Source organism: Typopeltis vanoorti, chromosome 3, assembly GCF_054136105.1.
Source record: "Typopeltis vanoorti isolate ZY-2024b chromosome 3, IOZ_Tvanoo_1.0, whole genome shotgun sequence".
NCBI lineage: Eukaryota > Metazoa > Arthropoda > Arachnida > Uropygi > Thelyphonidae > Typopeltis > Typopeltis vanoorti.
Genome location: NC_143551.1, coordinates 116,528,460 through 116,546,198, shown reverse-complemented (window position 1 = coordinate 116,546,198; position 17,739 = coordinate 116,528,460). Strand labels below are relative to the sequence as shown.

General features: G+C 33.9%; 1 protein-coding gene across 3 annotated transcripts in view; it reads left to right on the top strand.

Annotated features, from left to right (window-relative positions):
• The window catches only part of Uba1 (ubiquitin-like activating enzyme 1), a 381,832-nt gene that overhangs the window by 287,809 nt on the left and 76,284 nt on the right, over window positions 1-17,739 (top strand). For all 3 annotated transcript variants that reach the window (XM_090390820.1, XM_090390822.1, XM_090390821.1), the window contains exons 19-20: window positions 7,793-7,939; window positions 11,825-11,899. In XM_090390820.1, the coding sequence (XP_090246946.1) occupies window positions 7,793-7,939; window positions 11,825-11,899 (222 nt within the window). The remainder of the gene's footprint in view (window positions 1-7,792; window positions 7,940-11,824; window positions 11,900-17,739) is intronic.

The following is a 17,739-nucleotide window of genomic DNA, read 5'->3' as shown; positions in this document are numbered from 1 at the left end:
ATCAAGCATGCATTCCATATAAATAAAGCCAACAGAATTTACCGAAGAATGGAACTTGCTTTTCTGATAGAAAGGATTGCAGCCACTAGATCAGAATTAGCACAAATAAGCCGAGATACATTTTCTCTACATAATGAGTTAGCCACATCTCTTCCGATCGACCTGTGGAACAACACAGACATCACATATAACAAGGCTACGACAATTCTGATCGGAAGAAGCATACTTTAATCAGAAAATTCAACTTACTTCACGAAAAACAAAAACAAAGAAAACACCTAGATTATGCCAAAGTAGTTATCAACCTGTCTTCAAGAGTCCTATCAAGAGAAGAAAATAATCTACTCCTAAAAGGTTTCAATTTTGCCTTAACGCCACGTTTCCTCCCAAAAACTGACATAATGGCTGAAATAGAAAAAGGAATAAGAAATTTACCTGGTAATCTCATCTGCATACAAACCACAGCATTACTATTACAAAGTAAATTACCTCAAAGGAATCTTCCTTACAAGGAATACACTTCCCTCAAAGAATTAAAATCAGACAAAAATATCATTATAAACAAAACAGATAAAGGGAATGCAACAGTAGTTTTGAACTCTGAAGATTCTAATACCTATAAACCTTTAGACAGAGATCCCACTTGGTGCGTTCACAATAAAACCAATGATATAATCAAAAAGATACCTAATTGGATTGAAGAACTCAAAAGAACTCTACATTCAAAACACCCATTAGTTCCAAGAATTTATGGTGTACCAAAAATCCATAAGATAGGTATTCCCTTAAGACCAATAGTAGATGGTAGAGACTCTCCGACCTCTAATTTAGCAAAACATCTCGCCAACATGATTTTACCTCATACAGGAAAAACATCTTCTTTCATCAAGAACAGTACACATTTTATTCAAAAAGTAAAAGATATTTGTATTGGACCTTCAGACATCTTAGCAAATTTGGATGTTGTCAGCCTATTTACAAATGTTCCAAGAAACAAAACTGTGAATCTCCTTGAAGACCTTTGTAATTCTCACATTCAGTTTTATTTCCCTTTTTATATATGGGTACTATGAGAGCTCTACTCCAATCATCGGGGATTCGTCCATTTGTCCAGGCTTTCTGAACTATGCAGTGCAGCCACTGTAAGACTTTTATACCACCATACTTCAGCATTTCTGGTCGAATATCATCTACTCCTGCTGCATTTCCACATTTCAAGCCTTTGATGGCTTTTTCTACTTCAAGTATGGATATGTATTCCTGACTGCATGCCTGGTCAGTGTTTTTTATCACTGTGCTGTCATCACTGCTTGTTTCATTTAGCAGTTTTTCAAAGTAATTACTCCATACTTCAAGGATATCTTTTTCTCCTGTTTTCATGTCACCTTTATCATCTCTAACTCCTTTTACAGCACTCTTTCCTCCATTCCTAAGCTTCTTCAACAACCTCCAGAATATCTTGCCGCCACCTTGATATTTATTTTCTATATTCTTGCCAAAGTCCTCCCATGACTTTTGTTTAGCTAGTTTTACACACTATTTAGCTTTCTTACATTTGTCTCTGTATTCTGTAAGAGTAAATGCTGACTTATTTGCCAGGAACTTTTGATATGCATTCTTCTTTTCCTTCACTGCCTCTTTAACTTCCTGTGTCCACCAGGGAGTTCTGATTTATTTATCCTTGCACACAACCTCACCACATGCCTCTCTGGCAGAATCAATCAATGTTTTCTTCAGAGTTTGCCAATGAATCTCCAAGGTTTGATTCCTGTTCTCAAACTCTTTCATTTTCTTTTCAATAATCTTTCTGTATTTTAGTCTACAGTTCACATCTGAGAGCTGCTCAACTTTTATTCGCTTTAAAACTTTCTTACATGTTATTCTTTTCAATATGAAATTCAATTTTATCCTGCTCAAGACTAAATAGTGATCACTTCCAATTTCAAATCCTCTGTACACTCTGGTGTCCTGCACCAAGGAGAAAACATCACTATCAACAATAACATAGTCAATGAGACTTTTCTTATTCCTAGCCTCTTCTCTCCATGTGAATTTGTGCACATTTTTATGTTGGAACATGGTGTTAGTAATAACCAGTCCATGTCCTGAGCAGAAATCCAACAGATATTTGCCATTATTATTAGCTTTGCTCTTATTTTCCCAAAATATTTTTGCATATCTCACAATCATTTCCTACTCTGCTATTTAGATCCCCAACAAGGACCAACTTTTCCTTTTTCATTGTGTCAGTTGCTTTTTCTAAAGCGTCAAAAAATTCCTCCACTTCTACCTTAGTAGAACCTTCTGTGGGACCATACGCACAAATAAGTCTCATTGTCCAGTTCCCCATTCTCATATTTGCCCACATTACTCTACTTGAGACTGACTGCCATTCAAGAAGATTAGCATCGTATTTTGTGTTGAATACTATGGTTACTCCTTCTTTTCCTTGATTGTCATTGCCTGAATATAACATTTTGTATTTATTGCTCAGAAAGATCTCACCAGTTTTGGTCTTTTTTGTTTCAGTCACCCCTATTATGTCGATCTGGTACTTATCTAATTCCTCAGCTAGCTCCATTTCTTTGCCATTCAAGCTTCTTACGTTGATAGTACCGATCTTTAACTCTGGTGATGTTGAGTTGGGGTTTGTTTTCAGATTTGTTTCAGTAGCTGACTTTTCGCTGTTTGCCCTGGTTCCCTGGCAAAAACAACGGGGGCCTTGTTTAACCGGGCGAAGCCCCAGCCGGCATGAATTTTTGTCATGTTGTACCATCATTTTTTATTTTGGTTTAACCAATAAGAATACAATTTGGTCGGCTAAATCCTAAATTGCCAGCCCATCCTCGTTCGTTCAGTATCAAAGTAGATACCCAACAGGGTGCACCACAAGAAGGTGAGGATTGGACATTAGGCCAGAAGCCCATCTTTATAAACATTGTATAAATAATACTTTTTTCATGTATCAAGACAAATTTTGGGAAGGAAAAGGATTGGCTGTGGGCTTTCCCTCTCTCCAGCTTTAGCTAACCTATTTATGGAAAACTTTGAAAATAATGCTTTAAACAATTATCATAAAAAAACCAAAAATATGGCTGCACTATGTGGACGATATTTTCATCATATGGCCAGGAACAACAGATGAACTCTTCGTTTCAAAGATTACCTAAATAATTGGCATAATAATATAAAATTTACTTTAGAACAAGAAGAACTTAGGAAACTGCCTTTTCTAGACATTCTATTAGAAATCAATGAAAAGGATAATAAACTTTCTTTCTTAATATATAGAAAACCCACCAACACAGGAAGACTTCTTAATGCAGCCTCACACCACTACCCTTCGCAAAAAATAGGTCTAATAAAAACCCTAAGGGGACATAGCGTATAACATTTCCAGCACAGAAAAACAGAGAAATGAAGAATTAGAATATTTGACACAGATCCTTCAAAAGAATGGTTATGAAACGAAGGCTATCAAAAAAATCCACCACACACCTCCTACAAGCATCTCACAGAAACAAGATTTGAAAAACACTATCGCGCTTCCATATATCAAAAATGTTATAGATAAAATGGCTAAATTACTTAATAAATATAACATCAAAGTAGCTTTTCTGCCCCTGGAAAAAATTTCGAGATTTCTACATTCCCCCGAAACCTCCTCCTCATCCTTTAAAAAAAACCAGGTGTTTACAAAATTTATTGTTCTTGTGGCATCTGCTACATAGGACAGACAGGAAGATCTGGGGAAATTTGCATGAACAAACACCAAAAGGATGTGGAAAACAGAAGAGAACACAAATCAGGCTCTAGCTTTCCATATCACTTCACTGGCCACAATGTACTCTGGCAGAAAACAAACTTGTCGTACATAGAAAAAACTGTTACATAAGAAAATTTAAAGAAGCTGCAAACATGCTTAAAATACCAACACAATGCATTAAAAATCGAGGATTAATTCCCCACCAAGTTTGGTTAGCTTTAATAAAAAAATATACCTCAGACATTATGAACGTGAACAACAGAACGTAGCATCATCCAGCATTGTTTAAACTCAGCACTGCTTTGAATCTGCATTCTGATTTTTAATTTTATGAATAGTCAGATGGATGCAACTGTAATGTATGAACTATTATTAATAATTTCTCTTTTCTTTGTGTTTTAAACTTTAAGTTACCTTTTACCACTGAAGATATAAGTCAAATGACTTACGAAACTTGTTGGGTCTTTTATTAATTCATTGTGTTTTATATAGCTTATTAAAAAAATGTGGTCCAATTACCGGAATATGCCATAGCTTCTATGTCAATAGAAGCTATGGCATATTCCTGGCACCAAGCTCAAACATTTATTACGGTTTCAGTGAAATAATTTAGAATATTTTTATGAACTCAAGTTACAAAAATAAGTTATTTTAATAAAACAAAAAAACATGAGTATTTGCTTTTTATATTATTAATTAGAGAAATTTTCTGTGCTTAATGAAATATATATGCATGCCTAGCAGAATTTAAATTTTTTAATTATAGAAGAGATAATTGTTACAATCCAGTTTTTTTTCTAATTTTATTACACATAGCAATATTAAATGTTTCTGAGCATCTAATTATGCTAGTTCTTTGAACTGCTTTGATCACATGGTCATGTCATGTGAAATTGCCAGTGGAGATGTGAATCTTGCATAATTCAGTTTTTATGAAAGAATTTTTTTTTTTTTTTTTTTTCTGGGATCCTCTTATAGTGACTGTTTTTATTCTACAATTTCACATACAATTTCCGAAGGGATTAGTGGAAATCCTTGCTTTCGTCCTGAATTTGGATTCAGGATTATCTAAAATTTATTCTGTTTTAATGCTAAAGGTGTGTATTTGATTATTCTTCATTTGCATTTTCAGACACTCTTTTTTGTCAAAATGGCAGCCTCCTATTTTAGATGTTTGGGATGCTCTTTTCCCTATTGTGTATTCCATCCTGTAGTCTTAAGATGAATCCAAGAGAGAGAGAGAGTTATGTATATCCAAAAGCATCTTGAAGTTTTTTTTTTCCCTTAAAAAAAAAAAAAAAAAATTGCTTCAAAGTTTAGAGAAAAATTAAGTGACTAAATTCAAAGCACAAAAGTTGCATGAGGGACCAAATCAAAATTTCAAATTTTTACTAGGGGTACTCTTGTTAGGCAGCTATAAAGCAAAATTGGTCTCATTCTCCGATTTTCATCCCTCCAATCTTGGCAACTTTTTGAAAATGAACACTGCAGTTTGTTTGTTGCTGCTGTCAGCATATTTAGTATATCCACATTCAATACAATTTTTTTTTTTTCTTTTAATGCCATGAGTGGTGTGCCATGGGACAGAAAACATGACTGGTTGAAGGGGGGAAAAAAATATTAACATGTTATGTATGTGAAGCATCAAACATGTAATTGGAGGAACTCTAATCTGTAGTTGGATTTTTTTTTTACTACTCATGCCTTCATTTTCGAAAGAGAGTAGAATTTGGATGACTAAAGTTATAAAATTATGTGGTCACTGGCTGGTTTTAATATTAGAGATAATAATAATTTAATCAAGGAAAGTATGATATGAACAGGAATTATATAAAACACTAAATTTTCCTGTCAAAACTTGTAAGAATTGTGGGCAACTTGTGGCAGTATGTACAAGTTCGAACATGTCTGTAACTCGTTCTGTTTGAGTTTTACTGATGCAAGTTTCAGATAGGATTCATCATGGTATTTGCTATCCTATCTTCTTTGCTCCTTACTCCAGTTTTGTTCAATCTCATGTTAGTTGTCTTGGTGTGAAGTTGGGTTTCTTTTCTTATTTAAGATAAAATGATTGTTTAAAATCTAAAGTATTTAATGCTATCAATAACTGTCTGGAACATACATATATTTTAGTGATGTCTCATTAGGTCATTGTAAGAATAGAAAGAACCTGACTAACCTCAAATATTTTTTTATTTACTTGTAGAGCAGCACTTTTTTTTTTTGCCATGCCTATGGCAGTGATTGTGCTGCTGCTGGAGAGAACCATTTAACGGTTAGTCACAAAAGTAAGAAAATTGACAATGTAAGAATATATCAATGAAAAAAAATATTAGTGTCTGCCAGTTTTTTAGTTTGTCACTCAACCAAAGGTTATTACACCGATGAATGGTTCTTTTCTGTATTTATTCTCTATTTATTCTGTATTCGGTGTTTATTTATTTTCTGTAATTGTTCAAATTGATTCAATTGTTCAGTATGTTAAAATTCATAGCTAAGTACTGTTGGTTAACATAGAACAGAATTTTATAAGCACTTCTAACTGCTTATCAATGCTGGTGAGGATAAAAATTTCCATGTAATTTTCTTACTTCCTTACTACTCAGGAGTGCCTAAAAATTGCTTGATAAGCAGATATACCACAAATTATTTTCTTCTTTAAAGATTGTTACTATAAGATCTCTGCTCTGGTCATCTGGAATTCAAATAATTAGAATTCCTTTATGCAGTAGCCACTGTAAAAATTATACCTCCTTTCAGCTTACTCTTGTCAACATCTGGATTGAAATTCACATGCTTCTGACATAAAAGCACCTCGTGACACATCATATAGCAATGACAGATCACTAACATGGCACTACTGCAATAAAACTGAACTTCTGTCATTCATTTTTCTGAAATGTGTAAACAACTGAGGCAAATCAGCTCTTGCCTTGGTTGTTTGTGTTATTTCCCCCCCCTCATTCTCATGAAACTGCTAAAGTGGTCAGAACATCTAAAATTTACAGATTTACTTTGCCTCCTAGCAGATATCAGAAGACAACTAATTGTATTTCTCATCTCCTCTTTTACACTGAAAAGTTGCATTCCAGAACTGAAACTTTCTGGGGTGACAATTATTGTCACTCTTCTCTAAAATAGTGAATTTGATCAATATTCATCCATTTTAGATTCACTTGAGATCTTCTGACCTTTGTCTAGACATAAGTCACATGAAGGTTTGGAGAAAACTGAATTTTTGTTCTTGATCTTTCTAAAGCATTTGATCAGGCTTGGCATTGAAGCATACTTAGCAAATTATCCTTTGTTCTACCTTCCACTCTGTGTCATCTCTGGTCAGGCACTGCATACTTGCGGATGGATTTCTCTCACCGGATTCTCCCACTAATTGCAGAAGGGGTCCTGACTTGTATTCCATTACCTTCCCTCTTATACATAAATTACCTTGTCTTTCTGATGATAAACACTTTCATCCCACAAACATCCCAAGATTCATGATCTAGGGATGTTTGTTGGATGAAAAATGGCATAATTCTTCATGCCATTTTTCAATGGAGTGAAGATAAACTGGTTGCAAAACAGTTTTAAACTTTTTTTTGTGTATAAAAGATTTCAGTTCACCCTTTCCTTATCCTTAATAAGTGGAGAAGAGCAATTATTTCTTCTAGGACGGATATTTACCTTCAGTTTTTTCTTGGAGCAGTTACTTTGTCAACCTCTAAAATGCTTATCCCTTTGCACGCAAATTCTCACTTCAATCACTGCCTTGTGTGTCTTCTACAGGTGCCTCAATGGATGATGCTCAACTGAACTGGCATTTAGCATTTTAAAACGAGTGGTAGCAGTTTTGCAACATCATTTTAAAATTCACTGTCAACCAGCAGTGAGAAGTGCTATGATTCCTTTTGTCTATTCGTCCAGATGAGATACATTAAATTATTAAATTACTGCTAATTAATATGAATATTTTCTGCAATATTTTATGATATTAATGAATTTTTTATTTGAATAACACTGAATTTATAGCTTGAGATATTGGAATCTGTAAAGAGAGTATTAGTAGATGAACGACCCCATAATTTTGAAGACTGCGTGAACTGGGCTCGGCATCACTGGCAAGAACAGTATAATAACCAAATCAGACAGTTATTATATAACTTTCCTCCTGACCAGGTAAATAGCATTTTTAGTTTCTTTGAAAGTAAATGTGGGATGTGACTAAATTTTAACTTACATGGCTTATTTCTTTCCTGAGCTATTATTTTTGGTATAGAAATAATTTACTTCAGTGAATTTTTAAAGTGTTCTCAAACTTAGGGATTCGTTCTTTTCCTGAATATCGAAATGATAAATGTAGATGGTTAGTACAGATTTATATAATTTAGGATTTTCCTTTCCTGAGCAAATAACTACATAATACCATTTACAATAGAAATGGTATACTACAGAAAACTGCATAATGGTCTGAACCACATGTACCTCTTATATATCTGTATTCCTACTGAATATTGCTTTGAATAAAGCAATATTTAGTAGATTACATGCTTTCAAACCACATCCTTTTTGTCTCTTTAAATTTAAAAAGTACTACATTCTTGTATAATCTTTTCTTACCTTTCCTTCTATTACAATATTACAAATTTAAATGCATATTTATGGCATTCTTAAAATTGTTGAATTTTGTATTGTTTAAGAAATAGGGTTTTTGATAGGAGTAAAATTGTTAGGTAGTGGTACGGAATGATCCAAAGTCATCCAAAGGATCAACGTTGCATGACTGGGAGGAGACCTCCATATTGTCATTTGAAATGTCCTCCATATAGAATGCAGAGAACTAAATAGGGCTTTTGATCTAATGTCCAATCCTCACAAGAAGGTGAGGATTGGACATTAGATCAAATTGTATTCTTATTGGTTTAAACCAGAGTGTCCAAACTGTGGGCCATATGTGACCCTGGACTGTTAGTGGTGTGGCCCTATAAGGTCTTAAACTTTTAACATTATTATGTGATTTTAGCAATATTTTTCATGACTAGTGCACGGTGCTTGCGCACTGACTGCATGGGTGACAACAGAACACTGTGTGGAGAAGGGTATGGTGCAGTGCTAACTTCTCCTCCTGCACCCACCACACAGTCAGTCAAATCAAAACCTGCGTGTATCGGACGTTACATGTGCTTGTGCAATTTGCTAGTAAGACGCAACGATTACCGATAATATTTCAACCTATTTACATGTGCGCTTTCCTATGAAGATGGGCATTTTTGTCATTAAACAGATATATAGGTATTCTTTAATTATTAAACTTGAGGTTCTTGTGTTATTTCGTAAAATAATTTATTAAGTTAAAATAATTTTTTTGCAGCTGTGGTATAGGAATTTCAAAAATTTATCAAATAGTTTTTGCTCATTATCGTTATAATTACATTAACATCACTAATACTATAAAAATAAAATTTGATTTTTAATTAATTTTTTTTTGCTCCAGCATGCATTAAATGTCGTCTCAAAAGAAAGCAGAACCAAAAAGAAAAATCGTGAGTGAAGGAAGCGAGTTCAATAAATTTTTTAAAAAAATAAAATAAAATAAAATTAAAAAAAAATTGGACAAATTAATACTTTTTTTGTTCAGAAAACTAACAAGTCACTATGCTTGATTTGTTTGGAAATCGTGTCAGTTTTCAAACATTATCATTTGCAAAGACATGCTTCCAAATTCAATGTATAGCAAGGAATGTTTCTTAAAGACAAAATAGAGGAACTGAAAGAAAAGTCTGTCATCTCAACAAAGTTTTTTTCAAGTAAGTTACAACTCAAGCAGACTATTATAAAAGCTAGTTATGTGGTAGCAAGTCTGATTGCAAAAAAAAATCAAAACCATTTACTGATGGTCAGTTTATTGTACAATGTATTGAAAGCATCACAGATAGTTTGTCCTGTTAAAAAAAAAAAAATTGATTTTTCTAAAATCAGTTTGTCTCAACAAACTATCGCTAGGCAAATTGAAGAAATAGGGAATCTGTTAAAAGAGATTTGAAGAGTAAAGCTGCCAATTTCAAATTTTATGCTTTGGCGATAGATGAAGGTACTGATGCTACAGATACAGCTCAACTTGCCATTTCTTAACACATTAGTCACCCGCCTTTCAGATGGATCACTATCCTTTTCTATTTACAGGAAGCCTACACACACAGGAAGATACCTACATAAACAATCACATCATCATCCAGTCCAACAGTACGGCATTTTAAAAACACTTACACACAGAGCCAGAGCCATTTGTTCTAACGATACAGCTCTGACCACTGAACTCCAGTACCTGCGCCATACGTTCTTAGCCAACGGCTACAATCCCTACAAAATAGAAAAAATACTACATAGGCCCATTACTCTCCCCCCCCCCAATACACAAGAATACAACATGACCATTTCCATTCCCTATATCAGAGGTACATCAGAAAAGATAGCCAAAGTATTGTTGAAACATGGCCTTCGCACCACCTTCAAGCCTCATGTCAAGCTGGCAACTCTGATCCGCTCGCCAAAGGATAAACTTCACCCTTTAGCACACCCAGGAGTGTATGAAGTTCCATGTGACTGTGACTTGGCCTATTATGGGCAAACAGGAAGATCAGTGAACATCCGCCTGGAAGAACATGAAAGATACATTCGCTACTATTTCTATGGCAAGTCGGGACTGGCAGACCACGCTTTGGACACTCCTTCACACAGGATTAGATGGAGGAAAACGAATGTGCTATTTAGGAGTTGTTATAGATCTGAAAGATTATTTTTTGAGTCAGCAATGGCTTTGAAGAATTCTCCCAACCTTAACAAATATGGTTGCATTAATTTGCCAAAAATTTGGGAGACGGTTATCCTAAAAAAAACTCCTGGATAACTGCTGCTTTTTTTTTTCATTAGAGGGCGCCAAAATAGGACTTTAGATCTTTTGTCTTTTGCAATTATATTGTTTCACTCACTCACTGTCGCGTTTACATGTGTGTTGTGCTCTGATGATGCTGAGTTGAAAATCAGCGAAATATTAGCGTTAATAAAACATCCTTGTGGATAAAAGTGTTTGTGGTGTTGTTAATACCGTGAAAAATAAGTCATGAATAACCATCAACGCCTAAGCTTATCAGTTAGATTAATGAAACAGTATCAGTATGGTGTTAGAATACAGTCAGGAATACCTTGTAAAATTTTACATTATCTATCATTTTGTCCACACCATTAGCCTAGTGGCTGTGCACTTTGCAACCATATGTCTGGGGAAGGAGTGTCCTAGTTCGATTCCTGTCAGAGACGTGAGGAGCTGAAAGATCTTCCTCAGCCATAACCAAGTTAGCCAGTCTTGGGTGTGGACAGTAGGGTTTTTTCTCATTGTATCCTGGAGTTTTTCATCCCGCAAAGCAGGCAAACTTTAATGAAGATAAAATTTGATTTTTAAGTCGCTCGGTGAAAAATATATGAAACGATAAAGGGTTACTACAATTTGTAGACAGTGTTATATCGAAATCGCATTGTATAAGTACACGTTATACGAGTGTTACCTGTATATCCTTGCGTTTTTTTCATTGAAGTATGCAGTGTTAACATAGGTGTTATTCTTGCCTATAAGCAAGACTTATAAGCTGTATAAAATGTTTTGAGAGAAGAAAGGTAGATGAATATCTGGCATTCCCTATGGGCAACAATAATATATCTTATTTGTGCATCATTGAAACTTCTTAACTACTTATTTAAAAGCAGATGCTCATCATCTTTAGTATGGTTTACAAGATTTTTAAACAAAATGTTGGCATGCTGTGATTGTGCCATGTGGGGTCATGAACACAGATACATTTATTGACAAAAATGCTGAACTTAATGACACCTACAATCTATTGGATCATTTTATAAAGGTTTAAGAATATTTCATTAATAATTACAAAATTACAAAACAAAAAGTATTATTTTGGTTTTTGTTCATTATGCTTTACAGAATATTTTAACTTACGAATTTAATGAACATGTTTTAAGAAGAAAGTATAAATGTTAAAAATTTCCTTTCAGTTAACAACTTCAGGTGCCCCTTTTTGGTCAGGTCCTAAACGTTGTCCTCATTCTCTGAATTTCAGTGTCAACAATGTAAGTATATATATGACTAGAATTCATTAGTTAAGATTCATTTGCAGAGTGTGATAGAAATGAAACTGAAGATAATTTTCTCTTGTGCTGTATTTCAAATGTTGCATGATTTGTAGTATTTTTAACATGAACTTGAACATGTTCAAAACCTAACTCATCAGCAGTTTTTATTATTATTATTGTATGCAATTCCTATGCATGGGAAAGTTGTAAACCCTAGTGCCATGAGCAGGCCAATGGTTTTTTCTATAATTTTTAAAGTTAATTTTTATTTATTTTTAAATAATCTGGAATTTTTCAAGCCACTTCTGGCTATCAGTAAGCAGGATGGTCATTGCACACCATGAATTTCACAGGTGGCGAAATTCATATCATTCAACATTATATTGTTACCACTATTTTCATGTTGTTAGTTTCCTGATTGTAATACAAAACTATTTTTTAAAGAAAACTATAATGTTAACTAAAATGTTAGACTAACATTAACTAAAAATAAATGTAAGTGTAGTGTAGTGTACTACATTGCCCTTTAGGCCTGAAGTACTAAATAGTGCCCCTTTAGTTAGCTAAACTGGGCATCCTTAGCTGTTGGACTGAAGTATGAAGGATGAGAGTTTCCCAAATTTGGGGCACTTTCATGTATCCAAATTTGTTGAGGTTAGAGTAGCTTGTTGAGGCAGAAGCAGATTCAAGGAAAAGTCTTTTGTAGTGATATTTTCTGTGGTGTTGTAAATCTGCTTCTGCCTTAAACTATTCTAAATCAAACAAATTTGGTTGCATGAAAGCGCCCCAAATTTGGGAAGCTCTTATCCTATGTACTTCAGCCCAACATCTAACAATACCCAATTTAGTCTCTCACTAGTGGATACTATTTAGGACTTTAGGCGTACTCTGTTGACATGCTTCATCTTCATTACTGAATGTGTAGTCCCTATGTACATGCATCTTATATTTTGTTCTCTAATGATGACAGTTTGACTCCTGAAATACTGAAAGTATTAAATTTATTTTAATTAACATTAGTAATATGGGAATTGCAGGTGTGAATAGATTGTTTCTGACACTTTATGTCATAATGTCTTGAATTGATCATCATATTCATAACATGTACTCTCAAGTGGTGTACAGGATATTATGATAGTACTACATGAAGAACTTACATCATTACTAAGTTCATATCAACAATTTTACTCCAAATCAATCTGTTATCTGTCATGACTTCAACATTATCAGATCTTATTTCTGTCTTCTGGCACTTTCTACTGTATCAATCCACCTATACATCTTGGTCTTCCTCTGGATCCTTTTCCTGCCAACCTGGCAGAGAACACTTGTTGTGCTAATCTTTCCTCTCCTATTCTGTTTAAGGGATCATACCTGAGATTAGCTCTGCTAATACCGTCACGTTCTTTCCTAATATCCTCATTTTTAGTATGATATTGCCATTGGTGCTATCTATTGATGCCCCTAAGGACTCTATCTGTAGTCTCTAGTCTTTGGTCAAGTGTTTTACTTCTAACCTAGCTCTCAGATCCCTATGTTAAAATTGGTTTGAACACTGTCTTGTATACAGTTAATTTAGTGTTTTGACTAATTGCTCTTATTCCATATGAATTTATTCATTTGACTTTCTACTGTACCAGCTTTCATTCAGTTGTCTATTTCCATATTTAATTTACCATTTTCACTAAAAATTGTGTTTAAGTAGCTGAAATGTTTTACTTGTTCTATAGGTTCTCTATTCACAATGCAGTTGATATTTTCAATGCTTCTGCCTGTTTTCATTGTCTTTGTCTTGTTATTGCTGACCTTCATACCAAATTTATTATAACAGTTATTCAATTTAGTCAGGGAATCTTGTAGACTTGTACGCGATCATCTTCATAACGTAAAGAGCTGAGATTAACATCCCCAATTTTGATATCAGGTTTAATCACCAGATTTAACATCAAATCATCTTCCTGTACTTCCTTCAATTCTAACTGCTGACTTACAACTCAAATAAAGACTAAATATTGCCTGATATCATGCTCCATTGACACTACATAACTGTAGCATTTTAAATAGCTTTTCTCTTGGCATCATGTCATATGCATTTTGCAGGTTTACAAAACTTAAATACAGATCTCTGTTATATTCCCACAATTTCTCAGTTATTTGTCATAAAGTGAAAATCTGATCCTGGCAGTCTCTATTTGGCCTGAATCCAGCCTTGTTCTTCACCAAGCTTCCCTTCCACAATTGTTCTCGACTGTTTCCCAAGTATATTTGCACAAATGTTTTCAAGAACACTCAATAGAGAAATACCTTTGTAATTCTCACATTCAGTTTTATTTCCCTTTTTATATATGGGTATTGTGAGAGCTCTGCTCCAATCATCTGGAATCATTCCCCTGTCCAGGCTGCAGTGCAGCCACTCCACCCATACTTGAGTATTTCTGATCAAACATCATCTATTCCTGCTGCCTTTCCACATTTAAGGCTTTTAATGACTTTTCTACTCTTCAAGTATGGATATGTATTCCTGATTGCATGCCTGTTGAGTGTTTTTTGACACTGTGCTGTCGAAGAAATGTCTTGAATTCTTTTAATATACAACAGTCTACCAAAAATGTGAAATTCCATACTACACTACTGCAGTAGGCAACCCCAAAATTTAGTTGGAGAAAACTAATGCTTATAAAGTATAGATTGTAGAATTATTCCTGGCACACATTGAATCACTTCTACTCTGCCCTTCTTTTCCCCCCGGCATCACCTTTTATGGCAGATATGTCGACGATATTCTATGCATTGGCAAACCCTCGCACATCTCCCGCTTACAAACATCCCTCAACGATTATAGTAACTGACTACAATTCACCTTAGAAACAGAACTTAACAAATTCATCAATTTCTTAAATCTGACATTAATCAAAAGCAATAATATGATAGCTACAAAGATATTCCACAAACCCAAACATATCGGAAACTACCTCCATTTCCACTCATACCATCCATATTCCGTTAAAAAATCAGTCATCCTATCACAATTTATCAATGCTTACAAATTCTCAACCAACAGCAATTATCTTAACACAGAATTAAAGTATTTAACACAGGTTTTCAAAAATAGCAACTATCCTACACATCTAATAAATTACACAACCAACACGGCAAAATCCCATCTTAACAATAATACTACCAAAACAGACTTCCCGACACGTATGGTCATCAAATTGCCATACATCCAAAACACATACAAAACTTACAAATACATTTTCAAAAACACTGACTATAAGCTAGTATTCACCACGAACCAAAAATTAGCAACTCTCCTAAAACCTAAAAAATCTCTCGCACACAAAGAAATATTCAAACTCCACAACGTTGTCTACAAATTTCCTTGTCAAGAGGACTGTGATGTCACCTACACCAGCTCTACAATTAGGTCCCTATGGACTAGATTACAAGAGCACTTCAGGGATTGCAATATTCCTGTTCCAGAATATCTGAACACAAAAAAACATCGCAACATCAAAAAAAATAAATAATAATAATAAAACACAGAGTACAGGGAAGACTGAGATTGCAGCTCATGCCCTTGAACTAAAACATATCCCCCAAATTGACAAGGCCATAATCATAGACAAACAAGACAACGAAACAATGCTAAGAATATCCGAAACTATTGCCATAAAATGCGATGAAAATTCTATCAACGTCCACCGCCCCTACCTAATTTCCGAATGCTGGACGATCCAGAACCTACAAACTAAGCCACGCCTCCGGCCATGTAGCGACAACTAATGCCCTTATTTGGCAGTTGCAACTTTTCCGACAAAGTTCCGAAGATGATCACACGACTGAAACGGTTCCACACCCCGTTAACCCTGCCCCAGTTGCCACAATAGTTTATATTTATATATATATTATTAATATTAACCCGGGTTATCCAAACTTATTTTCCTGCATCTAACGCCTCCCCCCCGCGCTTGTAAACAACCTTAAGCGAGATCATGGAAGTGGAAGACATCATAGAATCAAAAAAGGTATGTACCAAATTTTTCCACCTCCTTTATTCTACCTTAATTGCTTTCTATACTCACCAATAATGCCATAAATATATATACCCCTCTTGAGTATTGATAGCCAATGTATTTAAATAAGGGACACTCCTAAACAAAAACAGGCTATAATAGCCATAATTGTAATAATTGATTGTAGTTTCTTCTTCTCTTCAAGAATCAGGCAGGGCATTTGCCTGTTCTGGCCACACTGGTCTTTCCATCTTGAGCTTGTATTCCTCTATCTTTCCCTTTGATCTGTATTTATCCCCTTCTTTTGGTAACCTATATCTTTCCATCCTGAATAGTCTTTTTGACAGTCTGTGTTTCTGAAAACCATATAATAGAGTGGAAGTGTATTGTTTTATAAAATTTTAGTCGAGTTTCTTGTCTTTTTTTTGTGTGTGTGTGTGTGTGATTTTAATTGTTCCACAGATTTTCTGAAATTTCTTTATTTTTTAGATATGTTATTATGCAGCCTAAATAGATAAACTGTGTCCATTCTATTATTTTATTTTCTGTGACTATTTTTGATCTAACCTGATTTCAATCTTTAAATGACATGACTTTTTGAAGATAATCTTCAAGTCTTGTAATAGAATCTGATCATCTTCTTCATACAGTATTAGATTAATAACAGTTCTTCTACTTAACCGGATACCTTGTTTTATTATTGTTTTCCATATTTAAATAATCTGATCAATATATATATATATATAATAGAGTTGGAGATAAGCTACATTCCTGTCTAACATCTGGATTAATTTCAATTTCTTCTGTTAATTTATTACCTAACTATTTTTGTATCTTTATATAAAGTTTGTTTAGCTGGTAGGAATATAATGGATATCCTTGTTTTTCATTATATTCTATAATTTTTCTCATTCAAGCTTTCTCATAATGTATGAGAAATCTCATATTGTACTTGACCACATGAGTCTCTAAATTAAACTCTTGTCTTTTTTCAATAATTTGTTTTAACACATAAATATTGTTCTTTGGAAAGTAAACTGTTTGCAATATTTCTGAGTCTTTTATTCGGGAATTGACTGTAAATTTTGTAACCTGTATTTAATAGATTGATTCCTCTGTAATTTTCAGTTATCTGTCTCCTTTCTTAAATATAGATATAATGTTTGCTTTTGACAAATCTGATGGAACTTCACATTTCCTCCAACAGTAAATTATTAATTTTATGAATCTGTGATGTAAATATTCTCCAAAGCTCTGTATTTATGCCATCTAATCCAGTTGATTTTCTATTTTGTGATACCTTTATTGCTTCTTTTAGTTCTTATCTAATTGGTTCCATATTATTATTGATTTCTTCATTGTTGTTTTCTGTTATTAAGTTTGAGTCATACCATACATTCTTATGTTCTATCCATTTTAGTTTCTCTTGTATTATGTTGATTTGTGGTGTATCTCTTTCTTCATTGTTTAATTTCCTTAATATTTTGTAGGCTATGTTTTGTCTTCCATGTATGTCTATTTCTATTTTAATAAATTTGTCCTCTCTGATATATAAATATATATAAATACCTCTCTCTGATACTTGTGAAATCATCAATAGCCATGGGTCATTAATTGCTCTCAGTTGAAGGCCAGTCAAGAGTTGGTGACTGACTGCCTGCCAATTTCCAAAAAAAAAATTAATAAAGCTAAAAAAATATGTTTACTCCATTTGGGTATAAGACATTGCAAGATGTATTTATTTTATTTGTATTTAGCTTCATATTATGAAACTGTATATTTTCAGCTGTTTTTCAGATCTGTTTATTTGCACTTTTTTTC